This window comes from Littorina saxatilis, linkage group LG5, assembly GCF_037325665.1.
Source record: "Littorina saxatilis isolate snail1 linkage group LG5, US_GU_Lsax_2.0, whole genome shotgun sequence".
Classification (NCBI taxonomy): domain Eukaryota; kingdom Metazoa; phylum Mollusca; class Gastropoda; order Littorinimorpha; family Littorinidae; genus Littorina; species Littorina saxatilis.
In genome coordinates, this window is record NC_090249.1 from 36709138 (window position 1) to 36736259 (window position 27122).

General features: G+C 44.6%; 2 protein-coding genes and 1 non-coding gene across 9 annotated transcripts in view; all 3 read left to right on the forward strand.

Moving 5' to 3' along the window:
- Nucleotides 1-18856, forward strand: part of LOC138967019 (enolase-phosphatase E1-like) — a 29841-nt gene extending 10985 nt beyond the window's left edge. The window contains exons 12-18 of the mRNA XM_070339462.1: nt 843-1026; nt 1650-2022; nt 9623-9764; nt 10412-10520; nt 13076-13225; nt 13966-14078; nt 14871-18856. Coding sequence (XP_070195563.1) covers nt 843-1026; nt 1650-2022; nt 9623-9764; nt 10412-10520; nt 13076-13225; nt 13966-14078; nt 14871-14972 — 1173 coding nt within the window. The 3' untranslated portion in view covers nt 14973-18856. The remainder of the gene's footprint in view (nt 1-842; nt 1027-1649; nt 2023-9622; nt 9765-10411; nt 10521-13075; nt 13226-13965; nt 14079-14870) is intronic.
- LOC138967866 (5S ribosomal RNA) lies at nt 3143-3261 on the forward strand. The gene has a single exon (XR_011456043.1). It is a non-coding gene; the product is annotated as a 5S ribosomal RNA (ribosomal RNA).
- A 2006-nt stretch (nt 18857-20862) lies between the features above and the next one.
- Nucleotides 20863-27122, forward strand: part of LOC138967022 (calpain-9-like) — a 33099-nt gene continuing 26839 nt past the window's right edge. Inside the window, exons 1-3 of one of the 7 annotated variants that reach the window (XM_070339472.1) lie at nt 22095-22213; nt 23000-23087; nt 24626-24834. In XM_070339472.1, coding sequence (XP_070195573.1) covers nt 24643-24834 — 192 coding nt within the window. In that variant the 5' untranslated portion in view covers nt 22095-22213; nt 23000-23087; nt 24626-24642. Of the gene's footprint in view, nt 21145-22094; nt 22214-22262; nt 22555-22999; nt 23088-24625; nt 24835-27122 lie in introns of those variants that run through there. The other 6 variants (XM_070339475.1, XM_070339473.1, XM_070339478.1 and 3 more) reach the window with 6 other exon arrangements.

The window sequence follows — 27122 nt, forward strand, 5'->3', positions numbered from 1 at the left end:
GGGAGTCTAGCTTGAAATCTAGTTTGATGCTGCTAAGGTGTAGGTCCCTGAAGTTTTAATGTTTGCTGGGTCAGCTTATTGGTGAGACTATCTGCAATAGTCTAGGTCTCCCTGAGCGTGCAACTGTATGCTTGTTGACAATTTATAATCCTGAGGTTCATTGTTGAAGTCTTGGGGCTTGAGATGGATCAAGACACACACAAAGAAAAGGAAACATTGACGACAAAGCACTCTTGTTGAACACTCTTCACAAGCATAATTACTGCTTGGTAGAGACTATGAGTATGCCAGTGTCAATTCAAGTATGCATGTTCCAAAACTAATAGCTTGTTTGTTTGTTTGTTCGTTCATGGGCTGAAACTCCCACGGCTTTTACGTGTATGACCGTTTTTACCCCGCCATTTAGGCAGCCATACGCCGCTTTCGGAGGAAAAACTAACAGCTGACTGGCTACCCCCCGCGGGTTAGGGGGAAGAATTTACCCGATGCTCCCCAGCATGTCGTAAGAGGCGACTAACGGATTCTGTTTCTCTTTTTACCCTTGTTAAGTGTTTCTTGTATAGAATATAGTCAATTTTTGTAAAGATTTTAGTCAAGCAGTATGTAAGAAATGTAAAGTCCTTTGTACTGGAAACTTGCATTCTCCCAGTAAGGTAATACATTGTACTACGTTGCAAGCCCCTGGAGCAAATTTTTGATTAGTGCTTTTGTGAACAAGAAACAAGTGGCTCTATCCCATCTCCCCCCCTTTCCCCGTCGCGATATAACCTTCGTGGTTGAAAACGACGTTAAACACCAAATAAAGTAAAGTAAAGCTGACTAGCTAGATTCTTGAATTTCAGAAGGCACCCGCTAAGAAGAAGCCTGCAGTGAAGTCCAAGTTTGCTGCTTTCAAAGCCCAGATGCTCCAACAGCAGCAGAAGGTCCCTGAGACAGATAAACAAGGCGAAGAGGGGGAGAAAGTCTTTGATGCCGGCTTCTTCAGGGTCAGCAGCCCTGTCAGGCCACCACAGTACCACTGTGAAGGTTAGCTTTTGTGGATTGTGGCACATTTTGTTGGAGACTGAATGGCTGGTCTGGTGGATTAGTTGGTAGAGCACCGGACTTGTCAGCCTTTTGTTATGGGTTCAAATCCAAACCAGGATGGACACGAGTCAACTTTATGTGATGACTCAGCGATGATATCTATGGTTCCCCAACATGGTAGCGCAACTCTTGTTGCTGCTTACTTTTCTGTGGGAAGAAGTAACCCAAATTTTCCAGAAAATGGAATTAGAGTAATGAAAATAGAACACAAAATTGATTGGTTGGTTGATTTTAGATGCTTTTCATAAACATCTGCTGTATGATATCTTCTATATTCTCGGATAAGTAAAGCGTGGGCATTGCAAAGGGTTGACATTTATTGGAGGGCTTTATTGGTTTTTTTTACGTACCACACAAACAGAGATTAAGCTCTTTTTTCAAAACCACTTTGGATCAAACTAAGAAGACAGAAAAGATAATGATCATTATTCATCCATCTTCAGAATTAAGTGAAAAATTAGACCTTTTGTCGTTCATAGTTGAATGACACAAATTAATCGCAAAATAGTTCTGCAGCAAAAAGGTCTGAATCATTGGCTGACACTTGTCCCTTTCCCTACCAGCGGGCACACCCAAGAAGCCAAGAACTAGTGGACAGTCACCAGAGTTGAAGACCTCCACATCAACATTGACATCCTCTACAGAGAAGTCTTCCAACGTCAACAATGCTACAGCGTCTGCTACAGAAACCACCACAAGTGCTGACAAAGAGAATGTTGCTCACACTTTGCTGCGGCGTTCGGTTGGGGCCACAGTTCGTAAGAGCTACGTTCCTGTTGTTCCCAGTCCTTTAGTGCAGGACGGCGTACTAAAACCCCGTTCACCCAGTCCCGCAAAATCAACGCCCAAGGTGAAGGATCAGATGGCAGAGGAGGTTGGGGGTGCAGAACATTTGGTGGAAACTCCAAAGAGATCAAGAAGATCCACTCCTGGCAGGTAGGTTTGTGTGTGTGTGTGTTTATGTCAGTGTCTATATGTGTGTTTATGAGTGACTGTGTGTGATGGGAAACGTGTGCTTGTGTTTATGTGCCAATGTTGAGTTTCTATGTTGTTTTCAGAGAAGATTGTCAATATAACACTTACCTCGACAGTACTATTCTTGCACATTATCTATTATAGGCCGAAAAAATTGGACAAAACGCTGAGTGGGTACAATTATCTCCCATAACCATGCGCCACCGTGGATCCCAAGCACTGTCCGAGTGCTTCCCCCTTACAGGATGTAGGTGGCGCGTCCTCTTTCTTTTTTCGCGCGTGTCAGACCGGCTGTGTTTCTGCTACGCTCCCGGATTATTTTGGACTAAGAGGCTCCTTTTCTGTGTGGACTATCACCTGTTGGATTATTGTGTGTTATTCCACTTCTGGCTTGAGGCTACGTTGTGTTTCCTTCAACTTGTGCCTCCGTTTTTGTGTGGCGGACTCGGCGTGCCTCCCGTCCTACTTCGTGGTGACCGGTCGTCTGCTTCTCGTTTCGCCGCATTCACTTGAGTATTGACCTAAATTTTCTTTGAATTTTGTTAATTCTCGGTCTTTAAGGGTACGTACAGGGCGAGGTAGGATGTCTCGTCCTGTTTTGGGCTCTGGTTCTACGGAACCAGAGTCTGCCGGGGGCAACCCTTCTCCGGGCGCCCAGCGTCATGTTTTACGCACGGAGAAGGGGATCTTTCGGCGCTCCGACTCTCCCTCCCCAAACGCTTTGCGTTTGCGGCGAGGGAGGGCGGAGAAAGCCTGTTTGAGCAAGCTCAATGCGAGCTTGCTCAAACAGGCTGGGCTTGAGCCTGGGACTTCGGGCGGGGCTGCGCCGTCGAAGGTTCGGGGAAGTTCGAGGGGAAAGAAAAAGCTTCTTTCTCCTTCTCCTTCAGTGGAACAGGCTTCCCCCCCTTCGACGCCGTTGTCCGGCCCTCAGTCTCAGGCTTCAGCTCCTCCCGGTTTCAAGCCTGGGGGGAAGGTTTCCTTCTCCCCCCTGGCTCGAATCCGGGGGCAGGTCGATTCCCAACCCTCTTTGGGGGTTGGTGAATCCGATCTAGGGGCTACTGGAGAGACTCAGGTTTTGACAGCCAACGGCCATACCACGTTGAAAACACCGGTTCTCGTCCGACCACCGAAGTTAAGCAACGTCGGGCCCGGTTAGTACTTGGATGGGTGACCGCCTGGGAACACCGGGTGCAGTTGGCATTAAAATCTTTCTTTTTCCGGTGCCTCTCCTGTGCCCTCCTCGGTTTCCACCGCTGTGGAAGCCAGGAGGGACACGGGTCCTCCTCTGAACTCCCTCGCTGGGTCGTCTGCTGCTGTTTTGACAGTAGTTTCGGCCTCCTGGGGGGGGAGATCGGAGGAGATGACGGGGTCTCTGAATTCCCTCCCCGCTGGGGTTGGGATGCGAATTGACCCCGTTCAGGGCGGTCCTGTGGGGGCAGGGGTTTCAGGCTTCGTGCCTACGACCACTGCTACTACGGTTCCCTCTGACGTCCGTGTGACTGGTGGCTGTCCCTCTTGAAACGCTCCGGCCGACTAGTTACTGGACGTGGAGGTGTTCGACAGAACGTGGTACTTCTGTCGAATGGTCAGGGCGACGGGAACATTGTTTCTGTTGCTCAGACCGACACCTCCGACCGGACCGTCTTGACCCCACGCCATTCCTTAGCGTCTGGTGTTCGGGTGACGGATGGTCCGGACCAAGGGTCCGGAACGTTCCAGGCTTACGGGTCGGGATCGAACCGGACCCACGGGTCCCGACTGGACTTGACCTCCGGGTTTGGTCCGGACGGGACCCATGGTACGGGACCGTACCGGACCTTAGGGTCCGGTGCGGGACAGTACCTCTGGCCCTTGCCGGACCCCCCGGACCTACGGGTCCGGATGGTACGGTACGGGACCAGTGTTTCGGTCGGGACCGGACCACCCGACCACCTCTGTTGGTCTGGGTGGTCTGGCACCGAACCGGAACACACCGGACCTACGGGTCCGGAGGGTACGGTACCGGACCAGTGGTCCGGTCGGGACCGGACCACTCGACCACCTCTGTTGGTCCGGGTGGTCTGGCACCGAACCGGACCATGCCGGACCTACGGGTCCGGATGGTACGGTATGTCCACGTCCGGACCGAGCCACCCGAACACTTCTGTGGGTACGGATGGTTCGGTACCGAACGGGACCTCCGGATGGTGCGGGACCGGACCGAATCTACGGGTTCGGATGGTCCGGTACCGGACCACCCGACCACCTCTGTTGGTCCGGATGGTCTGTCACCGAACCGGACCATACCGGACCACCGGACCTACGGGTCCGGATGGTACGGTAGGTCCACGTCCGGACCGAACACTTCAGTGGGTACGGATGGTTCGGTGCCGTACGGGACCTCCGGATGGTATGGGACAGGACCGGAACACCGGACCACCCTACCGGATCGGTCCGGACCACCCGACCACCTCTGTTGGTCCGGATGGTCTGGCACCGAACCGGACCTACGGGTCCGGATGGTACGGTATGTCCACGTCCGGACCGAGCCACCCGAACACTTCTGTGGGTACGGGTGGTTCGGTGCCGAACGGGACCTCCGGATGGTGCGGGACCGGACCGGACCTACGGGTCCGGATGGTCCGGTGCTGGACCGGTGGTCCGGTCCGGACCGGACCACCCGACCACCTCTGTTGGTCCGGATGGTCTGGCACCGAACCGGACCATACCGGACTTACGGGTCCGGATGGTACGGTGTGTCCACGTCCGGACCGAGCCACCCGAACACTTCTGTGGGTACGGATGGTTCGGTACCGAACGGGACCTCCGGATGGTACGGGACCGGACCGGAACACCGGACCGGAACACCGGACCACCCTACCGGACCGGTCCGGACCACCCGACCACCTCTGTTGGTCCGGATGGTCTGGCACCGAACCGGACCTACGGGTCCGGATGGTACGGTACGTACGTCCACGCCCGGACCGAACCACCCGAACACTTCTGTGCGTACGGATGGTTCGGTGCCGAACAGGACCTCCGGATGGTACCGGACCTACGGGTCCGGACCTACGGGTCCGGATGGTCCGGTGCGGGACCACCCGACCACCTCTGTTGGTCTGGATGGTCTGGCACCGAACCGGACCACCGGACCTACGGGTCCGGATGGTACGGTATGTCCACGTCCGGACCTAACCACCCGAACACTTCTGTGGGTACGATGGTTCGGTGCTGAACGGGACCTCCGGATGGTACGGCACCGGACCGGACCACCCTACCGGACCGGATCGGCACCCCCGACCGGACCGGACCATTTCTTTTCTGATCAGACCCCATGGGTTCCTGTTCAGTCTATAAATGGCGGGGGTTCGTTGGCTGGGCTGACCCAACAGTCGCAGGGTTGTTGTTTTTCTCCCCCTTCGGCTGCTGGAGACGTTTCGTCTTTGGGGCAGGGGTCTTCGCGGCCTCTTGCTTCTGTGGGCGTTTCTTCACAGCCTGCTTCATCGCTTTCGGCTCTTCCCCCTCAAGCTCCCTACACTCCTGCTTTTGAGGAGTTGTCGGGAAGTGAAGAGGAGAGTGAGTCGGAGGACGATAGGGAGGAGGATCAGGGTCGCCCTGAGGTTAACACTGAACCTCTACCCTTGCCGGTTTCTGATGGAACTTCCGAAGCTATGCTTCGTACTTTCCAACAGTACATGACAGACATCACGCGGCGTCTTGACGTCACGGATGCCTCTCTTAAGCGTCTGTCGTCTAGTGTTGACACACAGGACGTGGACCCGGGGTCTGAGGACGAGAGGCAGGAGGCTCGTCCTCGCACAGCTAGAAGGACGTTTGAACAGTTTCAGGACGTCCTTCCCTGAGACGCCCTCTCGTCCTTTGAGTCCGCTTCGGCCCGGGCGCGGGAGGCTCACGCCGCGTCTGCCGGCGGCTCGTTTTATGAACGATCCGGCCGCCGGCAATTCGCGTTCCACCCTAGTCTAAGTGCCACGGTGGAAGCGGCAGCACATCGCCTGAGGAGTACAGATTCACGTGCAAACGCGACCTATGTTCCTCGGGAGGACGCGGGTTCAGTGCCATGCTTTCCTTCGGGAGGCGCACCTCCACTGTTTCCTCGTGTCCAATCTGTTTCGTCCCTCCCTTTTCCCTTTGACTCTCGAACTCTCCCTTTCCAGACTTCGAGTGTTTAGGGTGGGACTGACGGTGATGTGTTCGTTGGGGAGGTGCCTTCGGTCAAGAAGGTGGAACTGAGCTCTGCTTCGTTCCACAATCTTGAGGCCACCGTTTCTTCCACAGTCGAGGCCCAATCACAGGCCTTGACATGGATGAGCACGCTGTCCACACTGTTGGACCCTCCCAATCGGGCAGAGTCCGATTCCACTCGGGTCCTTGACACGGTTCGAGTGGATCGGGCTTTGCATGCCGTGCGATCGTGCGTGACGTCTGCGGCAGAATTGGCCATTGGAACACGGGTCCACTTTATTGGCCCTGTTCCGTGATCATTTTCTGCCTACTTCTATAGTGCCTCCGGATATGAGGAAGAGTCTGAGGAACACGTTTCCTCAGCCTTCTTCCCTCTTTCATCCGGACACTGTTCGTTCTGTGGTGGAGTCCACACGCCAGAGGAACACTGATTCTCTGATGGTTGGCCTCGCTGCTTCGGCGACGGCGGCGGGGAGTAAGAGAAGTGCTACAGTCACCTCCAGCTCCCAGCCTCAGAAGAAGAAGAAGAAGCCAGTTTCACTGCCTCCTTCTTCCTCCTCTTAGGCGCCTGTTGCGTTCCCAAGCAAGACGAAGGGTGCTCAGACAGGTAAGGGGAAGCAGCACCACCAGGGGGGGTGGTCGCAAGCCTGCGCCTGCCCGCCAGCAGAATTTTCAGTGAGTCCCGGCCCTACGTTGACGCCCCCTCAAGTTGCCCCTCTTTCGTCCGGCGGTTTCCTTTTTTCGGGCCCGCGGCATGTGGGGCAGACTGGTCTCCAACCAGTTTTTCTTGAGGGTGGTGTGGTCGGGGTTTTCTCTACCGCTGTCGTCACAACCTCCATTGTCCGCTCTACCTTGGACGTTCCCCCCTCCTCGAGAGCCTGCCAGATGGCAGGCTCTTCAGGACGAGGTGAACTCGTTGGTCGAGAAGAAGGCGGTCTACCCCCTTTCTCAGCCTTCTCTGGGGTTCTGCTCCCGCCTGTTCACCGTCCCCAAAAAGGACGGCCGGTTCAGGCCGGTGTTGGACCTCTCCACCTTGAACTTGTACCTTCACAGGTGCAAGTTCAAGATGGAAACCCCTTCGTCGGTCCGGTTGGCCATCCGGCCAAACGATTGGGCCATGTCTGGGACCTCCAGGATGCTTACTTCCACATCCTGGTGGCCCTGGGGTACCGACATCTGCTCTGGTTCGTTTGGGAGGGCACGGTGTTCGAGTTTCGGGCCCTCCCATTCGGCCTGTCCTTGGCCCCTCTGATTTTCAACGGGGACAACAACACCACATGCTTAGCTTACCTTCGCCACCAGGGGGGCACCAATTCTCGGTCCCTCTCCCTGTTGGCGGAGGAGATTCTGCTCTGGTGCCAGACCAATCAGGTCCGGATGTCAGTCCAGTTCGTTCCGGGGAAACTGAACGCCCTGGCCGACATTCTCAGTCGGGGCGATCAGGTTCTCTCCACAGAATGGACCATCGCTCACAACGTTCTACAGCGTCTGTGGGCAAGGTGGGACCGTCCTCTGATCGATCTGTTCGTAACTCGATTCAGCGCTCGGCTTCCCAGGTACGTCAGCCCCTTTCGAGACATGAATGCGTTCCACTTGGACGCATTCACTCTCTTGTGGAGGCTCCTCGATGCTTACGCCTATCCCCCGACATCTCTGATTCCGAGGGTGCTGGCAAAATATCTGCAGGAACGACCAAGACTGATTTTGGTCGCGCCTTACTGGCCAACAGCTCCGTGGTTTCCAGATCTTCGCGGTCTCACCCACGTAGACCCTCTACCTCTGGATCTGGACGGGGGAGGTCTGCTCCAGCCTCGATCATGCCTCCCTCATCCACGTCCAGAGAGTCTGTGCTTGACCGCATGGCTCTTGTGCGCTCCAAACTGCTTGCACTAGGATTGCACAAGAGTTCAGTAGAGTTTTCCTTGAACGCTAAGAGGCGATCAACTAATCAGCTCTACGACTTACGCTGGAGAGCTTGGGCCACCTTCGCCTTGTCCAAGGGGATAAAGCCGCTTTATCCCTCAACACAGGACTTGGCCAACTTCCTGGTGGAAGTGTATCAAAAGAAGAGTCTTTCTTCTAAGACTCTTCTTGGATACAGATCTGCCATCGCTTCCACGATTGCGGCCGCTACTGGTCGCAGAACTGAACACTTGATCAGGTCCTCCCTCATCGCTAATGTCCTTTCGGGTATTAGCAATGCAGCGGTGTCTAAACCTCTGGTTTCATTTCCCAAGGGGGATGTCTTTCTGGTCCTCAAACTCCTGCGTAGCAATGAGTTTGAACCCCTGGCAGGCATCAGTATCAAGTTGCTGATTTTTAAGACTAATTGTTCCTCATCGCTTTAGCCACTTGCCGTAGACTCAGTGGTATTCAAGCTTTGAGTGGCCTGGACTTTGACATTGAGTTCACCACACAGCAGTGGTTGCTAGCATGGTCACGTCAGTCTAAGGTATGTTTCTTGGGTATATTTTCTTTTACGGTAGTACTGTTCGAAAATTGCCTGGGTATCTTAATCCTTGGATTTAAGTGATTTTGATTAAGGAGTTTAATACTCTACATATCACCCTCACACCACTCTGGTATTCTGTGCAAGAATAGTACTGTCGAGGTAAGTGTTATATTGACTGTAAGGCTTCTTTTTAAGCCTACTGTCTATATGATACTTACCGAGACAGTACTATTAGAGTTTCCCTCCCGCCTCCCCTCTTGATATGTTATGGGCTTTTTGAGGGTCTGCAGCTCATAAAGAAAGAGGACGCGCCACCTACATCCTGTAAGGGGGAAGCACTCGGACAGTGCTTGGGATCCACGGTGGCGCATGGTTATGGGAGATAATTGTACCCACTCAGCGTTTTGTCCAATTTTTTCGGCCTATAATAGATAATGTGCAAGAATAGTACTGTCTCGGTAAGTATCATATAGACAGTAGGCTTAAAAAGAAGCCTTACATTTGTTCTCAGAAGTCCCTGCCTGTCTTGTTTGTTCAGATCAGTTTTCCTGTGTTTAAGATCTCTTTTTAAAGATTGCTTCCCTTGTAACCTATCTTGCTAAACACCTTTGATCCTTCCAGACATGTACATAAGTACAAGCATTCTTCTACTTCTAGTTGGACAAATACCAAGAACCCGCAACCTTGCTGCTTTCTCGGCCAAGTGGAACATATTTTTGCGAATTTAATTTCGTAGCTAACAGTCACGCATGTTTTTATCTGCAAAATTAATTTTGTTAAAAACACTGCACAGGAAGCAGCCAAGCTGTTTATTTTTGGTGTATGTCCGAATTCAAAGGATGCTCTTACCCCATGTTTAAGACAGATCTGTGGTGGGTCACATACTCCTTGGGAAAGGATATCAAATGTTTGTCATTGTACCTGCAGGCGCAGCACTCGCAGCAGGAAATCTGTGTGCTTTTCGGAGCAAGCAGAGACGGTTACCGTGGTGACGGAGGCGCAACCAGAAGAAGTTGACTTCAGCGCCTACTTTCAGCCCTCTACTAGTCAGTCATCCAGCCCTCTCCAGGTGAATTTTGTGCTTCTAAACAGTGTGCTGTGTTTCAGAGAAATGTTAACCAGTACTGGTGTTTCTGTTTAAACTGTTGAGCTAAATATATGTTACAGTAAATTCATCAAACCAGTCAATTTGTAAATTCACTCCGTAAATTTACCAATTTACTGAAAAATTCAGTAAATTTACAAATTTACTGAGTTTGACACCCAGGAAATTTACCAATTTACTGAAATAATTTTCAGTAAATTTACAAATTTACTGGTTTGATGAATTTACTGTAACATATATACCACTTTCCAATCATCTACACTGTGGCAGGTCTGTTCAGGCTTTCTCATACATGAGGCATGGCACTTGGACACGTACCCAACATCTACAGTTTGACTGTTTTCTCTGCGCTTTGATTATTATTTTGGCTTAATGAACAAAATATATGTATGGAAGCATTCTTCAAATTACCTGGAAATACCAAACATCTTCTGTCTGGCGGCTTTCCTTGCCATGTGAGAAATTTAGCCAATTCAATTTCGTAACATTTTCATCTTTTTTAGCAGTTGGAATTTGTACTAACCTGAGGATCATGTATTGTTATGCTAAATGATATAATTTCGTAATGCCTTGATGGCAAACTGCAGCTAAAGTATTTTCTGTCTCCCCAGGATGTTCTGGAAAACTCCCCGTTTTCTTGCGAGGAAATTCTCAGAAATAGCCAGTCCAACACGCCGGCATGCGTTTCTCTCTCTTCAGCCTCACAGTCACAGAAGACTGGTAAGTTCTCATCTTCTTCTGGTTATCAATACTTTTCTTAGCACAGTCTCTTTGGGATTTTTGTGACTTTATCCAGACTATGGTTGTGATTAAGGATGATTTTTGTGATTTTATCCAGACTATGGTTGTGATTAAGGATGATTTTTGTGACTTTATCCAGACTATGGTTGTGATTAAGGATGATTTTTGACTCACATGCGAAGCAAAAGTGAGTCTATGTACTCACCCGAGTCGTCCGTCCGGACGTCCGGAAAACTTTAACGTTGGATATTTCTTGGACACTATTCAGTCTATCAGTACCAAATTTGGCAAGATGGTGTATGATGACAAGGCCCCAAAAAACATACATAGCATCTTGACCTTGCTTCAAGGTCAAGGTCGCAGGGGCCATAAATGTTGCCTAAAAAACAGCTATTTTTCACATTTTTCCCATTTTCTCTGAAGTTTTTGAGATTCAATACCTCACCTATATATGATATATATATGGCAAAGTAAGCCCCATCTTTTGATACCAGTTTGGTTTACCTTGCTTCATGGTCACAGGAGCTCTTCAAAGTTGGATTGTATACATATTTTGAAGTGACCTTGACCCTGAACTATGGAAGATAACTGTTTCAAACTTAAAAATTATGTGGGGCACATGTTATGCTTTCATCATGAGACACATTTGGTCACATATGATCAAGGTCAAGGTCACTTTGACCCTTATGAAATGTGACCAAAATAAGGTAGTGAACCACTAAAAGTGACCATATCTCATGGTAGAAAGAGCCAATAAGCACCATTGTACTTCCTATGTCTTGAATTAACAGCTTTGTGTTGCATGACCTTGGATGACCTTGACCTTGGTCAAGGTCACATGTATTTTGGTAGGAAAAATGTGTAAAGCAGTTCTTAGTGTATGATGTCATTGCTAGGTTTAGTTATTTGACCTTGACCCTGAAGGTCAAGGTCATGTCAAGGTCAAGCATGTGAGTCGTATGGGCTTTGCCCTTCTTGTTGTGACTTTATCCAGACTATGGTTGTGATTAAGGATGATTTTTGTGACTTTATCCAGACTATGGTTGTGATTAAGGATGATTTTTGTGACTTTATCCAGACTATGGTTGTGATTAAGGATGATTTTTGTGACTTTATCCAGACTATGGTTGTGATTAAGGATGATTTTTGTGACTTTATCCAGACTATGGTTGTGATTAAGGATGATTTTTGACTCACATGCGAAGCAAAAGTGAGTCTATGTACTCACCCGAGTCGTCCGTCCGTCCGGACGTCCGTCCGTCCGTCCGTCCGGAAAACTTTAACGTTGGATATTTCTTGGACACTATTCAGTCTATCAGTACCAAATTTGGCAAGATGGTGTATGATGACAAGGCCCCAAAAAACATACATAGCATCTTGACCTTGCTTCAAGGTCAAGGTCGCAGGGGCCATAAATGTTTCCTAAAAAACAGCTATTTTTCACATTTTTCACATTTTCTCTGAAGTTTTTGAGATTCAATACCTCACCTATATATGATATATAGGGCAAAGTAAGCCCCATCTTTTGATACCAGTTTGGTTTTCCTTGCTTCAAGGTCAAGGTCACAGGAGCTCTTCAAAGTTGGATTGTATACATATTTTGAAGTGACCTTGACCCTGAACTATGGAAGATAACTGTTTCAAACTTAAAAATTATGTGGGGCACATGTTATGCTTTCATCATGAGACACATTTGGTCACATATGATCAAGGTCAAGGTCACTTTGACCCTTATGAAATGTGACCAAAATAAGGTAGTGAACCACTAAAAGTGACCATATCTCATGGTAGAAAGAGCCAAAAAGCACCATTGTACTTCCTATGTCTTGAATTAACAGCTTTGTGTTGCATGACCTTGGATGACCTTGACCTTGGGTCAAGGTCACATGTATTTTGGTAGGAAAAATGTGTAAAGCATGTGAGTCGTATGGGCTTTGCCCTTCTTGTTGTGACTTTATCCAGACTATGGTTGTGATTAAGGATGATTTTTGTGACTTTATCCAGACTATGGTTGTGATTAAGGATGATTTTTGTGACTTTATCCAGACTATGGTTGTGATTAAGGATGATTTTTGTGACTTTATCCAGACTATGGTTGTGATTAAGGATGATTTTGAATAAAGGTGCCCTTACTGTGTGTTATTACTAAAATGGTGTTTTAAAACAATGGCTGCATTCACCTGAAATAGAAGTGCCTTATGCAGGTTAGAGGTGTTTACGGGGTCCTATATGAAGATATCACTTTGGGACAAGGTTCATGAGTAGAGAAATTGCTTCTTCTATAGAGTCAGTCTGCTGCTGGATATCTGTTGATAAAGAACATATTAGGGAAAAAGCATTTGATAGGCGTTATTAACCATTTCCAAATTATTGGGTTTAGTGTGGCTATCTCCCTTCAATTATTCTGCAGTGTTGTAAGAATCTTATTTCTTTGTGGGAGTTCCCTTTAAAACATACTTCTCAGAAAGAAGTTTCAAAAAGCATTCCCTCATCAAAGTCAGTACCTTTGACATGATGCCTATGTGCCTGTGCAGGTGTGCAACCCAAGAGTGCCTTGAAAACCTTGCCCACCAAGGAGCGACGCAGGTCCCGGCGCAGCGTCAACTTTGCTTTGTCGCCTCTAAAACCGTCAGTCAGCTCCGGTGTGTCACTGCCTTCCACTCCTTACAACAGAAACTCTCTGGGTAAACAATCAAATTTTGCTGTCATTTTGTCAAGCACCCTCTGCTTAGTGCTTGTGTATGTGTTGCTGTGAATCCAGTTTCTGTTTATATTTTACATGCTGTATTGACTTTAAGGCGTAGGGATTCTTCAAAATTTTTGTAGAAATCCAAGGTTTCAGAGGCCGCTGGGGCCATGCTTGAGACGATTAATGTATGTCCATGTATATACATGTACGAGCTCAAAATGTTCTCAGCCTTATTTTCCTCCTTCTTTTTTCAGAATCCCATCTCTGACTTTTATCGTTATGATTTGTGGAAAGATAATGGTCATTACACACAAAAAATTAAGTAGCAAGTATGAAAATACATGAGCTTTATAGAACCATCTTCATTTTTACTGTGATAGACCATGTAAAAACGGAGACCACCATGTACATTGAGCAAGGAAACAAACTTGCATTGGTCCTGGATAGCCATACCGGTTGTAGGGACAATAACCAACGAACCTTAGAAGCTTCGAAAAACTATTCAGGCAGAGTTTTGATATTCCACATGCACCCATTTGTCAGTAGATTTGCTTTTGTCTGCTTCTGCTTTCTTTGGTTCTATTTTGGATCACACACAGAACAGCAGAAGTGTTTGATATACGTAGCCTCATACCTAGGTTTTGCTCCTAACCAAAGAACATACATGGAGGTTTTCACATATATACATATATACATATATATATGCCTGTGCTTACACGATGCTCTGCGTTTTAGTTGCAGGGAAGCGAGTGAGTCGAAGCAGCCTGGCCAGTCCGAGCGGCATTGGGCAGTCTGCTATCGATGAGCTCCAGGAACTCAGCAACACTCCTCAGATGAGGCGCTCTGCTGTGAGTTCGGATTACAATGATTCTGGCTTATTCCTCTTCAGACATTTTTCAGACAGATTATGAAATGGGGGGTCTTTGTGTTCTGGGTTTTTGTTTGATAAAGAATGCTCGGCAAACTGAATTATAGTACACATGGAAACACAAGCCCATACACCCATGGACTCATATAATATGACATGCACACACAAACATACACTTGCACATCAACGCGCATGCAAATGCACACACAGTGTTGAACAACAGACAATGAAGAATGAAAAAAGAAAACACTTTTTTCATATAACCTTCCTTCCAACAAAACTTATACAGCTCAGTCTTTGTACTCCATATATATCCAATTGTCAGTCATGAGTTCTAGTAGTTGATATTACAAGACATTTGAGAATGATTTTTGACTTTACCTGAATAAAGCGTAGGAAATAAGAGGTCTAGGTTAGGTAACCCGACCAACCTTATGTTATGCTGCTGACTTATAACTTTTTTTCCAATTAGTGTGAGAGAAACAAAAATGGGGAAAAAACGCACACAAAAAGATCGAAACATACAAGAAAGGACAAACTTGAGACTTGGTGTACCCCTGAGTGTTTGGAAAACCTGTTACAAGGGATGTTCTTGGCATGATCTTTTCCTCTCCCCCTACCTACTGAATCTTTTTTGGCTATGTCAATGTTACCAAATTATTAATTTTTTTGTGTGCCTGATCAGCAACATCTTTCTAATTAGCGCTAGCAGCATTCAGTCATATTGAATGAGGATGAACAAACTTTAAACGACAGCTTCCTGCAATTTCAGAGGCCGAGCCTGCTGTACACACCGCCATTGCTTGAGAAGGACAAACCCAGGACTCCAGCCAGGGATGTTCCCGTGGCAAAGCTCATCTCTTTCACTCCTTGAGCTTCACAAGACTCACAGCAACTTGGATGGCATCTCCTGTAGACAGTAGTACCTGCGATAAGAGGACACCTCTCAATAGACTACCATGAGAATCTTACGGTTTTGAAAAAACAAAGGGAAGGTAGCGCTCTCAATTATACAACAGATCTTAAAATAGGGCTCAGCCTCATGTGTTTCACATTTTTGGCTTCAATCAGATTTTTTGTGACCTCCCAATGAACAATACTGTGCAGTTTCTGAAATTCAGTCCCAGAATTTCATCATTATTCTGGACTCGTAGGAGACTTTTAGACTTTTCTGTTTATCCAAGTACCAATGCCTGGATAAAGGACTCATTATGTAGCCCCTTTGTCTTTTGAAGTGACCAAAATATACCTGTCATGACATGTCACCTGCAATATAGGGATACTTTCAGCTGCTCCCAAGGAGTCTTTTATTACAGGTACCTTTGTACTATGACCATGGCTCTTTTTGGGTCTTTGAGACTGCAACAGACTTTTCAGTGCTCTTGATACTGTTTTAAGGATTCTCGGACTAAGATCAGCTCAGCTGATTTGTTTTGCGGTAGTTTACTCTCAATTGGCGTATTCTTATTTGGACTGAATGTTGCTTGTACAAAATTTGCCGAGTAGAACCCGAGGATGATAAGAATGCTGTCGGAAACAGCCGAGAAAGTGGTTTTATGCTTGTTCCGGAATTTGCCGAAGATTTTCGAGCGCTTTCTTTGTTTTTACGGATCGTGCAGTTTCTAGACCACGCGCCATTTTGGTCACCATGCATCGACAAATTACGAAAAGCGATAAGGCCCTGGCGGCCGAAATCGACTCAAGTGTGAAAAACAAATGGAATTTTGGTTGGCTTGAGGAGAGAGTGAAGACTTCGATCTGGTTGACGAAAGGCAAAGTCTAAAACGAACACACAGTGGAGCTCTCTGTTAACGATTTTGAACACATTGGTGAGAAATTACTGCAGTTTTAGGTGTGGAAAATGCCAAAAACCCTCAGCTTCAGGGTTATAGCGGCCCCCGCATTATTTTCCTCCTTTTTGATGATTTCCTGTTCCCATGCCTGGGTATAAGATTCAAGCCTGATATATGCAGCATCTTTTTTTTAAGTTTTTAAGGTTGGTTTCACGGAGGTCTTTGTTTTTGTTCAAACAACATTGCTTCTGTTCAAAAGTTGATCAGTTTGGCTGAGACCTGTTCTTCAGTACTTTCATTTTTTTCTTAATTCAAATTGTCTTTTTCTGCAAGTCTCTACAGGAACTGCTTTCTCTGATTTAAAGGCACAGTCCTTCTCGTGAAAACAGTTCGGCTCACCATCTTGGATCTAACCAGGCAGAGGCTTTTACACAGGATAAGACCTTCTCTACAGTTGAACACATATATAAAATCAACACTCTGACTGCTTGCTGTGATGATATGCATTTCTAGTGGCTTTTTATCAAATTCATTCATAAACAAATTTCCACTTTGCATAGAGCACCTAGGCTGTTCATTTTTGGTATGTATCCGAGTGGAGGGATGGTCTTAAAAGCCTGACCAGATCTAAGACTATGAGCAGATCTGTTTACACAAGGAGTGTGCCTTTCAGCTTTAGAAAATGATGTGGGGTGTTCCTTGTACCTTGATTGAGAAATACTTGCTATTTTTGCCCTGATGCACCCTGTGAAGGACGAAAATTATTCACATTTCTGTAAATATGTGTTATGCATTACCTTCTGCCTTTCATTTTAGCAATCAAAATGATCAGAATTTTGACATGTGCATTGGTGTACTCTTAAATGTGTCATTCTATTTTGTGTTTGTCTTTGCCATCATTATCATGTGCCTTTGTTTTTATTGCATCATTAGTATCTGGTTGAGCTGAGAAGTCACAACATCAGACCTATAATTTATAAAGACTTAAAAACTTCTGATTGAAGAGTTTTTAAAAATATCAAGAAATGAGAGACCTGACCTCAAGGGAATTATTAACTTTGTGTTTCATATATGTAATTAAAACAAAATGTTGATCCCAAGTTGGACAAATTAAAAGAAATAAATACAGAGAATGTCAGCGGTTTGAATACTTTGAATATTTTTGTAATTTCTTCAATACTGTGAAATGCTATAAACAAATTCTTTTTAAAGCTTGATATTTTCCTTAAAATGTACATGATAGAGTTGAGAAGCAATTGATTTTTGACTCACATGCGAAGCAAAAGTGAGTCTATGTACTCACCCGAGTTGTCCGTCCGTCCGGACGTCCGGAAAACTTTAACGTTGGATATTTCTTGGACACTATTCAGTCTATCAGTACCAAATTTGGCAAGATGGTGTATGATGACAAGGCCCCAAAAAACATACATAGCATCTTGACCTTGCTTCAAGGTCAAGGTCGCAGGGGCCATAAATGTTGCCTAAAAAACAGCTATTTTTCAAATTTTTCCCATTTTCTCTGAAGTTTTTGAGATTCAATACCTCACCTATATATGATATATAGGGCAAAGTAAGCCCCATCTTTTCATACCAGTTTGGTTTACCTTGCTTCAAGGTCAAGGTCACAGGAGCTCTTCAAATTTGGATTGTATACATATTTTGAAGTGACCTTGACCCTGAACTATGGAAGATAACTGTTTCAAACTTAAAAATTATGTGGGGCACATGTTATGCTTTCACTTGGTCACATATGATCATGGTCAAGGTCACTTTGACCCTTATGAAATGTGACCAAAATAAGGTAGTGAACCACTAAAAGTGACCATATCTCATGGTAGAAAGAGCCAATAAGCACCATTGTACTTCCTATGTCTTGAATTAACAGCTTTGTGTTGCATGACCTTGGATGACCTTGACCTTGTGTATTTTGGTAGGACAAATGTGTAAAGCAGTTCTTAGTGTATGATGTCATTGCTAGGGTTAGTTATTTGACCTTGACCCTGAAGGTCAAGGTCATGTCAAGGTCAAGCATGTGAGTCGTATGGGCTTTGCCCTTCTTGTTATTAAAGGCACAGTAAGCCTCCCGTAAACCATCACAGAGCTCCCCGAGCGTCTAAATACAGTACAAGCATACTTCCATTTGAACGCTCACCGAACGGGAACATCCTGGCTGCTTTCTGTCGAGCGTGAGACATTTTCCAAGAATTTATTTTCGTAGACTTGTTCCGTTAACAACAACGGCGCCTCGTTTTTGCGCTAGACCTAACTTTTAAAATCTAAATAATAAATTGACAGCTTGTTACACAAACATTCTTTAATCATAAAAGAATTTGTTTTTCATCAAGACAAGATCAGAACAATTCGAAGTTGTGAAAGTTTAAAAAAAAGAAAAGCCCGGAAGCAGGGTCACGCAAGGGTCGTAGCAGACGACGGCCGGTTTATCAGTGCAAATCGCCGTTCCTCTCAACAGTCAAAAGCTATCGCTAGAGTTCTTGTGAACCACAGCCGTTGTTTCGTGCATAAAAAAACGTGCTATTGTAGATAAGCTCACGTCGAGTCGCATTCAAATGACTAACTATGACGACTGCATTGTGAAAAGGGAAAACTGGATCACACGGGTTCACGATGGCTCAGGGGTAAGATAAACCACGCAAAAATAAATTCTTTGAAAATTGTTCGCTCTTTACGGAGGGCACCTAGGATGTTCTCAATTGATGAGTGTTTAAATGAAAGGGTGTTTGTACTGTGTGTAAAAGCCTGACCGTATCTGTGATGGTTTACGGGAGGCTTACTCTGCCTTTAAACTGTATGAATGGTGTTTTCATCACATCACACTCACTATGTGATTTCAATGTATTGTTGTAAATGTTCATTCACAATATTGTGTTCTGCAACATCTGTATCCTGCAATAACACTGAACATGCTATCATGCAATCAATCAGAATAAATTTGTCTGAAGAACAAGACTTGTGTTTGTGTGCTGTTGAAGGGAGGAAAGTTAGAAAATATGAGAACACCGAGTTGAGCTGTTTACTACTGTATTTACCTTGATTTCCTTTGTTGCATGTGATGTTATTTCTGGAAACAGCCTGCGGCTTGACAGTTTTATCTCAGAACTGATTTTTTTTGGTAGAATAAAACAAATGAATCAAAGATTTGTGATCTTAGTGCTTTGAGTCCCGACTCACACCTCCAGACTGCCCGCTTTCAGTGGGTTCCTTCTGCCCTTTGAGTCACCAAGCTAGGTATGCACTGTTCTGAAAATTGTACAAACACTACTGAATACTGAGCAAGTAAACAAATGAACAAGTCAAGAAAGGAAACACAAACAATAAAATGCAATACATTATACAATAATACATACTTTATTATCTCAAAAGAGGAATTACATTGTGGATAAATAAACACAATAACATTAAAACACATCAATATAAACAACAATTACACATACAAAAGCATATAGAGTGCCATTTGTAGTTAAAGCATGAACAGTGCCATTTCAATCAGAAGATTTAAAACAAGTCGCGTAAGGCGAAATTTCTACATTTAGTCGAACTCACGGGATGAAACTGAACGCACTGTATTTTTTCACCAAGACAGTACAGCTTTGTCAATCCCCGCGTGAAGGAAATCGCTGACCTCCCATGTGCAAAACGTAGTGATATTGACACGCCAGATTAGTGCGGTAGCGTATTGTGCTAAGCAGGAAAGCGCGCTTTTCTGTATTCTTGTTAACTTTCTGAGCTTGTTTTGAATACAACCTATCATATCTATATGTTTTTGGAATCAGGAAATGATAAAGAATAAGATGAAATCATTTTTGGATCAATTTCTTAAATTTTAATCGTAAGATTAATTAATCTATTTTCGTTAATTGTGATCACATTTTAAGAGTAAACATGACATATGTATATATTTTTAGATTCAGAATGTGATGAAGAATACGATGCAATCAATTTTAAATCTGTTTGCGAAAAATCGATTTTAATGACAACTTTAATGAGCAAACTCATTAATTAATTTTTAAGCCTTCAAGCTGAAATGCAATACCAAAGTCTGGGCTTCGTCGAAGATTACTTGACCAAAATTTCAACCAATATGGTTGAAAAATGAGAGCGTGACAGTGCCGCCTCAACTTTCACGAAAAGCCGGATATGACGTCATCAAAGACATTTATCAAAAAAATGAAAAAAACGTCTGGAGATACCATACTCAGGATCTCTCATGTCAAGTTTCATGAAGATCGGTCCAGTAGTTTTCTCTGAATCGCTCTACACACACACATACACCACGACCCTCGTCTCGATTCCCCCCTCTACGTTAAAACATTTAGTCAAAACTTGACTAAATGTAATGATGTCACGTTAACTGTTGCAGTGAATCACAAGGCTATACACACACAAACCCACTTATGCATGCACACACACACACACACACACACACACACACACACACACACACACACACACAAACAGGAGAAACTGACTCAGTCTTTTAACAAACTAAGAAAGGGAAAAAAACGTCGAAAAAGAAAATCTGTCAATGGTTTCTTGAATTCTGCGCAAGTTTGTTTTCACGCTATATGATTCTTAAAAGCCATTGGAACAATGCACGGGTTTAGTCGGGAAAGCACTCAGAAATGGACCAGGCACGCCATGGTACACAAAGTCGAAAGAAAATCCTATATAATAGCCTGCAGACAATGCACATAATACACAGCTGGATATCAGATGAGTAATATTATATCATATGCGCTTGACACAGCAATCGTGCAAGTGTGATTTTCCCACACGTTCTTATTTCAAGAACAACCTTTTATGAGAGTGAGAAAACAAACAAAAACAACAAAAATAAAACATGGATCATGTTACCTAGGTGTTGTTTTTTTTGTACCTCTGGGCGAACACTTTTAAGGGTATGTCACTCAAGAATGAAAGCGGTCTGGTTTTTGGCTTGTAACCGGACTACATAACAAATTATATGGTGTTACAAAGAAACAACATTTGTTGTGTTCCTTAGAAAAACAGAGTTTTTAGGTTGAGCCGTCTCTGCATAACGCTCGTTTGTGAAACAAAACTACACTGTGAGGAATAGTTGACATTTGTCATATGGAGTTTTGTGCTTGCGGAAACCAAGGGATCATTATCATTCCCTATGCCTGCTGCAGAGCTGAATTTACAGCTGCTATAAACATCCTCGCTATCTGGGTTGCCACCATCGATCACGGAGTGTAACATCTACCCGAGAAAGAAGTATGTGAAGTTTCTTCTAAGATCTAGTTTAAAAAATGTGCAAGCAAATGATAATCCCCACCCCCTCTTTTTTTCTCTCTCCCCCCCCCCCCCCCCCCAAACGTGACCCTGCTCTGGCCTTGAAATGTGAAGAAGGTCAACCAGATTCGAGTCATGACTGGATGTCATCAAACCAAGAGTGCGCGTGGAGTTTCAAAGGCCTAGCTAAAAATAAAAAAATAAACACACACACACACACACACACACACACACACACACAAGTTTGAGAACATTATTTTTTTCACATAAAGATGAACCCGCTGTGATCGTGCAATATTACCTAGGTCAACCAAGCTAGCCGCAGCAATGCCTGGAGGTTTTCAAAGATGACCTTGCCGTGATCTTTAAATGTGGCGAGAGTCAACCAAGCTTGCATTATGTGTAGGTCTTCAATAGTTGAAGTCTGTAAAGTTTCAAAGCTTTAGCTACAAACAAAAAAGAAAACTTTTAAAGGGACAGTGCTGCTCCCATATACCTGCACAGATCTCCCTGGTCTATCCGGCAGCTTCTTCTTCTTCCTCTTCTACGTTCGTGGGCTGAAACTCCCCCGTACACTCGTGTTTTTGCACACCGTAGTGCACATAAGTTGACCTGGGAGATCGGAAAAATCTCCACACTTAACCCACCAGCGGCGGCCGCGGCCGGGATTCGAACACTCGACCTTCCGATTCAGTAAGAGGCCGATGTCTTACCACCCCGCCACTGCGCCCGTCAGCTACGCTTCAGGCATTGGATTATCCAGTCAATCACAAAAGGTCCAAGTTTCAATGAATGACTTTCTTGCAAGAACTACTGAAGTGGAACTCTGCAATTTTGCGACGAAACAAGTTTCAATAATGTCCTGACCCCTTGGGTAAGGGGTTGGGGGGAGAGGGGGGGGGGGGGGAGTGTGTGGAGGTGCATGTTTACACCGGCGCACGCGGCGGTTCCGTTTGTTTTGCTCTCGCGCGCGCACGAGTCAGTACATGTGTTTGTGTCTGTCAGTGCCTGTGCGACTAGTCGACTGTGTATGCATGTGTGCAGTACTGACGTACGTATGTTCTTGTCTGTGTCATCGGCTGTTTATGTATGTGTTTGCCGAAACGTTCTATCTGTCAGCATACCATATCAAGGAAAATGTTGCACAGGATTTTGCATGAGATGAAACCGTCCCTCCAAGTGGACACATACCAAAAATCATCATCCTCAGTGACTGCTTCCGGTGCAGATTGGGAACTTGTAAGTTGACGAAGTAATGTCTTCAACAGCATTTGGTATTTTTGGTACGTGTCCAAGTCGAGGGATAGTCTTATTCCATGCAAAAGCCTGTGCAGATCTTAGAAAGTGGGCGGAACTGTTTGACGGGACAGACTATAGTGTGCCTTTAAGCGGGTATGTTCTTTGTGTTTGAGATTGTAAGCATGCAGCAGTTGCTGCCACTGACGCTTGCGTGTGCATGTACTTCGTTGAACTACCTGTGTATGTGTGTGGGGTCGGGCCGGGGAGCGGTGTGTGGGGGAGGGGGTGCATATATGTTTGTGTGTGTGTGTGTGTGTCAGTGTCAGTGTGTGTGTGTGTGTGTGTGGTGTGTTTGTGTGTGTGTGTGTGTGTGTGTGTGTGTGTGTGTGTGTGTGTGTGTGAGTGTGTGTGGCGCTGCTCAGTTCCCCGCCATTTAGGCGGTCATACGAAGTTTTCGAGGGATCATGTGCACGCTTGGTATTTTGGTGTATCTGTAACCCTTCCAACTCTCTAACTAACTTTCCACCCCTCCTACAAAACTAACCCCCCCCTCCCCCACCCAGGGATATATCTTTCAATACAACTGATCTCTTCAAAGGAGTCGTATGAGAAACACGGATGCGTTGAGAGGCTACCGGTACTTGCGTCGTAGAAGCTGGTTTCCGCGACCCTGTGAATTTCTTAACGTAAGTAATATGCTTATAACAATTGTTGTTTTGATGTCTCACGCTTTCTTTCCAAACTGGAGTGTGTCTCTCAACAATTAGTGACCGCCCTGATTATGGCCCTTTGTAGTCGGCTGGGCGTTAAGCAAACAAACAAACAAACAAACAAACAAACAATTAGTGAAATACGGTCTGAAGACGACCATTAGAAAGATTCGAACACCAGCACACAGGACAGACATATTCCGAACATTCTTCATTCCATCCTCCACACTTTTATGGAATAATTTGCCTGATGTGATTAAAACAACAAATTCAATAAGCGAGTTTAAGCATTATTTACAAAGTCCTGATCACAGTGTACCAGTTTATCATTATTTTGGAAAACGACAGGCAGAAGTTCAACACTGCAGAATGCGTTTAAATATTAGTAACCTTAAAGTTCAGATTTATGTAAACGCCATTTAAAAGATAACGCACAGTGTGTTTGCGGTGATCCAAATAAAACAGCCGCTCATTATTGATTTAAACTGCATTTTGTATGCAGATGCTCGTCTGACAACAACCAATTCGTTACCTGTTCACTTCAGACGCGTGGAAATATTATCAAAAGGCAGCGAGCAATATTCATTTCGTAATAATATATTGATATTTGAGTCGGTCTAATCGTTTATTGTCAAATCCGGCCGACTGATTTGATGGATGTGTTCACGCATTGGTAGTGTGTATGTGTGTGTGCAGGCGTATGTGTACCTCCACACTGCCTCTCTCTGTGTTATCGTATTTGATTACATAAGCAGCGTATAAGCAATGATTATTATCGTTTGTCTTGTATTTTATATCTTAACGAATTACTGCCTTCCATAAAAAAAAAGTACATTTACTTGAACTTACATGTTGAGTGTCTCAGAATTGATGTCCTCTTCCCACGCGCTTTCGTCCAAGTCTCTCCCTGTGGTTGCTTGTACGTTCTCCCCCCTCCCCTTCCCGCCCGACAGACACCCTCTTCTTTTTTCTCTTCTGTAGATTCTTCTGTTCTTATTTAGTTCCCCATCCCCATTCTTTCAATTTGTTCTTCTGGTTTATTTTTGTTATGTCCTCCATTATAAAAATTTGTGTCATTTAGTATTGTTCTGGTCACGTAAAATAAGCATTTGCTTGAGTGCGTGTTCTAGTTGTATGTTTTGAATTGTTTCATGCGAAGAATTCTGAATACACTTTTGTTTAAACCAACAGAATTAAATCAAATATTCAATATTCATGCCTGCATTTATATCGTTAAAATGTTTCTTTATTCACAGTTTTGAAACAATAAGGAACATACTTGAATATGAATAAGGGAAAATGTGAATCTGGCCGGGAAAACAATCTCAAAACATTGCTAAAAGTGTACTATGTAAGGAATCCAAACAAAAAAAAGTTGGAACGCAGGAAATTATCTGTTTTTGGATTTTTAATCCAAAATCAGATTTAAATGCCTGAAGGTGAAGAAAGTTCACAACATCAACTACAACATTTTTCTAACAATTTTTAAATTTTTTATTTTACCGATTTAACAGAAGTCAAGTGACCAACAATGGCCGACCCAAGACGTACTGGTGCAGGGTTGAAGGTACAATTCCTGGACTTCAGGCTGGGCAATGATGATATCAGTCCTTCCATGCCCAAAGTGTCCCCTGGTTACATGTGGCAGGACCCAAACTTTGCCCTTCATGTTGCCATTCCTGACCCCAAGATCGCCCAGCGCTTGGAGTGGAAACGGCCAATGGTAGGTATTCTGCGGTGCACATGATTTTAATTAAGTTTTATTCTAATGGCAGATCATTACACATACCTTGGCAGTGGGCACAGGGAACATAAAGCGCCTGATGTGATCCGTGTCACGCATACATTTAGAGCTTCCATGAAGTTTTTTTCTTGTGGACCTTCAGAATGAATTGTGAACACACACACACACACACCTACACACACACACACACACACACACACACACACACTCACACACACACACACTCACACACAAACACACAAACACACACACACACAAACAAACACACACACTTACACACACACACTCACACTAACACACACACACACACACACACACACACACACACACACACACACACACACACACACACACACACACACACACACACACACACACACACACACACACACACACACATTTAGAGCTTCCGTGAAGGTTTTTTTTCTTGTCGACCTTCAGGATAAATTGTGAAATGTGTGACTAGATATTTAGTTTCCGTGTATATATGGGCGTGCACATGCAAATCTACATGTTCAGCAATTCATAGTTTGTGTTCTGTTTTTAGCGAGTACAGGAAACCACCAACTATCATGTAAAACCGAAAGGTATTAAAAGCACTCTTGTTTCTTTCTCTGTATATGTCTGCTTTTCCATGTCCAGACAAAGAATAACACAATTAATGTGTCATATCAATATTTATTTGAATGTGTGTGTGTGTGTGTGTGTGTGTGTGTGTGTGTGCGCGCGTGCGCGCGCGTGCGCGCGTGTGTGTGTGTGTGTGTGTGTGTGTGTGTGTGTGTGTGTGTGTGTGTATATTACCTCTTTTTTCTGCATTTTCCGCTTTTCATTTTAGCGTACGGTGTTGAAATTTAAGACACACTTGTTCACACAGGCTGCTCGACAATCGATGCGACAGTAATAATGCTATCAGTAAAACGATCAAGTATATTATGCAAAGCTGACAATGAAAATATACAAACCTGTTTACCAGCACAAAAAAGAGCTGCTGTACAAAAATTAATGTGTTTCCACGTAAATGACGACGAGTAATCATTTCCATGTTCTCTCAAAGAAAATGATTTATTGCTTTACAATTTTATTTTGTACGTGTTTTTACATTTAGTCAAGTTTTGACTAAATGTTTTAACATAGAGGGGGAATCGAAACGAGGGTCGTGGTGTATGTGTGTGTGTGTGTGTGTGTGTGTGTGTGTGTGTGTGTGTGTGTGTGTGTCTGTGCGTGGGTGTGTGTAGAGCGATTCAGACCAAACTACTGGACCGATCTTTATGAAATTTTACATGAGAGTTCCTGGGAATGATATCCCCAGACGTTTTTTTCTTTTTTTCGATAAATACCTTTGATGACGTCATATCCGGCTTTTTGTAAAAGTTGAGGCGGCACTGTCACACCCTCATTTTTCAATCAAATTGATTGAAATTTTGGCCAAGCAATCTTCGACGAAGGCCGGACTTCGGTGTTGCATTTCAGCCTGGTAGTTAAAAAAAATTAATAAATGACTTTGGTCATTAAAAATCTGAAAAGTGTAAAAAAAACCCAATTTTTGTTTTTATAAAACGATCCAAATTTACGTTCTTCTTATTCTCCAGCATTTTCTGATTCCAAAAACATATAAATATGTTATATTTGGATTAAAAACAAGCTCTGAAACTTAAAAATATAAAAATGATTATCAAAATTAAATTTTCCAAATCAATTTAAAAACACTTTCATCTTATTCCTTGCGGGTTCTTGATTCCAAAAACATATAGATATGATATGTTTGGATTAAAAACACGCTCAGAAAGTTCAAACGAAGAGAGGTACAGAAAAGCGTGCTATCCTTCTCAGCGCAACTACTACCCCGCTCTTCTTGTCAATTTCACTGCCTTTGCCATGAGCGGTGGACTGACGATGCTACGAGTATACGGTCTTGCTGAAAAATTGCATTGCGTTCAGTTTCATTCTGTGAGTTCGACAGCTACTTGACTAAATGTTGTATTTTCGCCTTACGCGACTTGTTTTTTGTTGGGTTAACACGATTGGATAACATTAAAGGCCCAGTCTGCCTCAAATGGTTTACAGAAAGATTTAAATCTTCTCATGAAAAAACCCAGTTCTAACCTTATGGAACATATTTGCAATAGCATTTAATAGCATTAAATGACACAGTTCGTTTGAATGGCTATTTAGCTCGCGTAAACCACGCACCAGTTTTCGTGGTTTATCTAACCCCTGAGCCATCGTGAATCCGGCTGATCCACTTTCCTTTTTTTTCACAATTCACT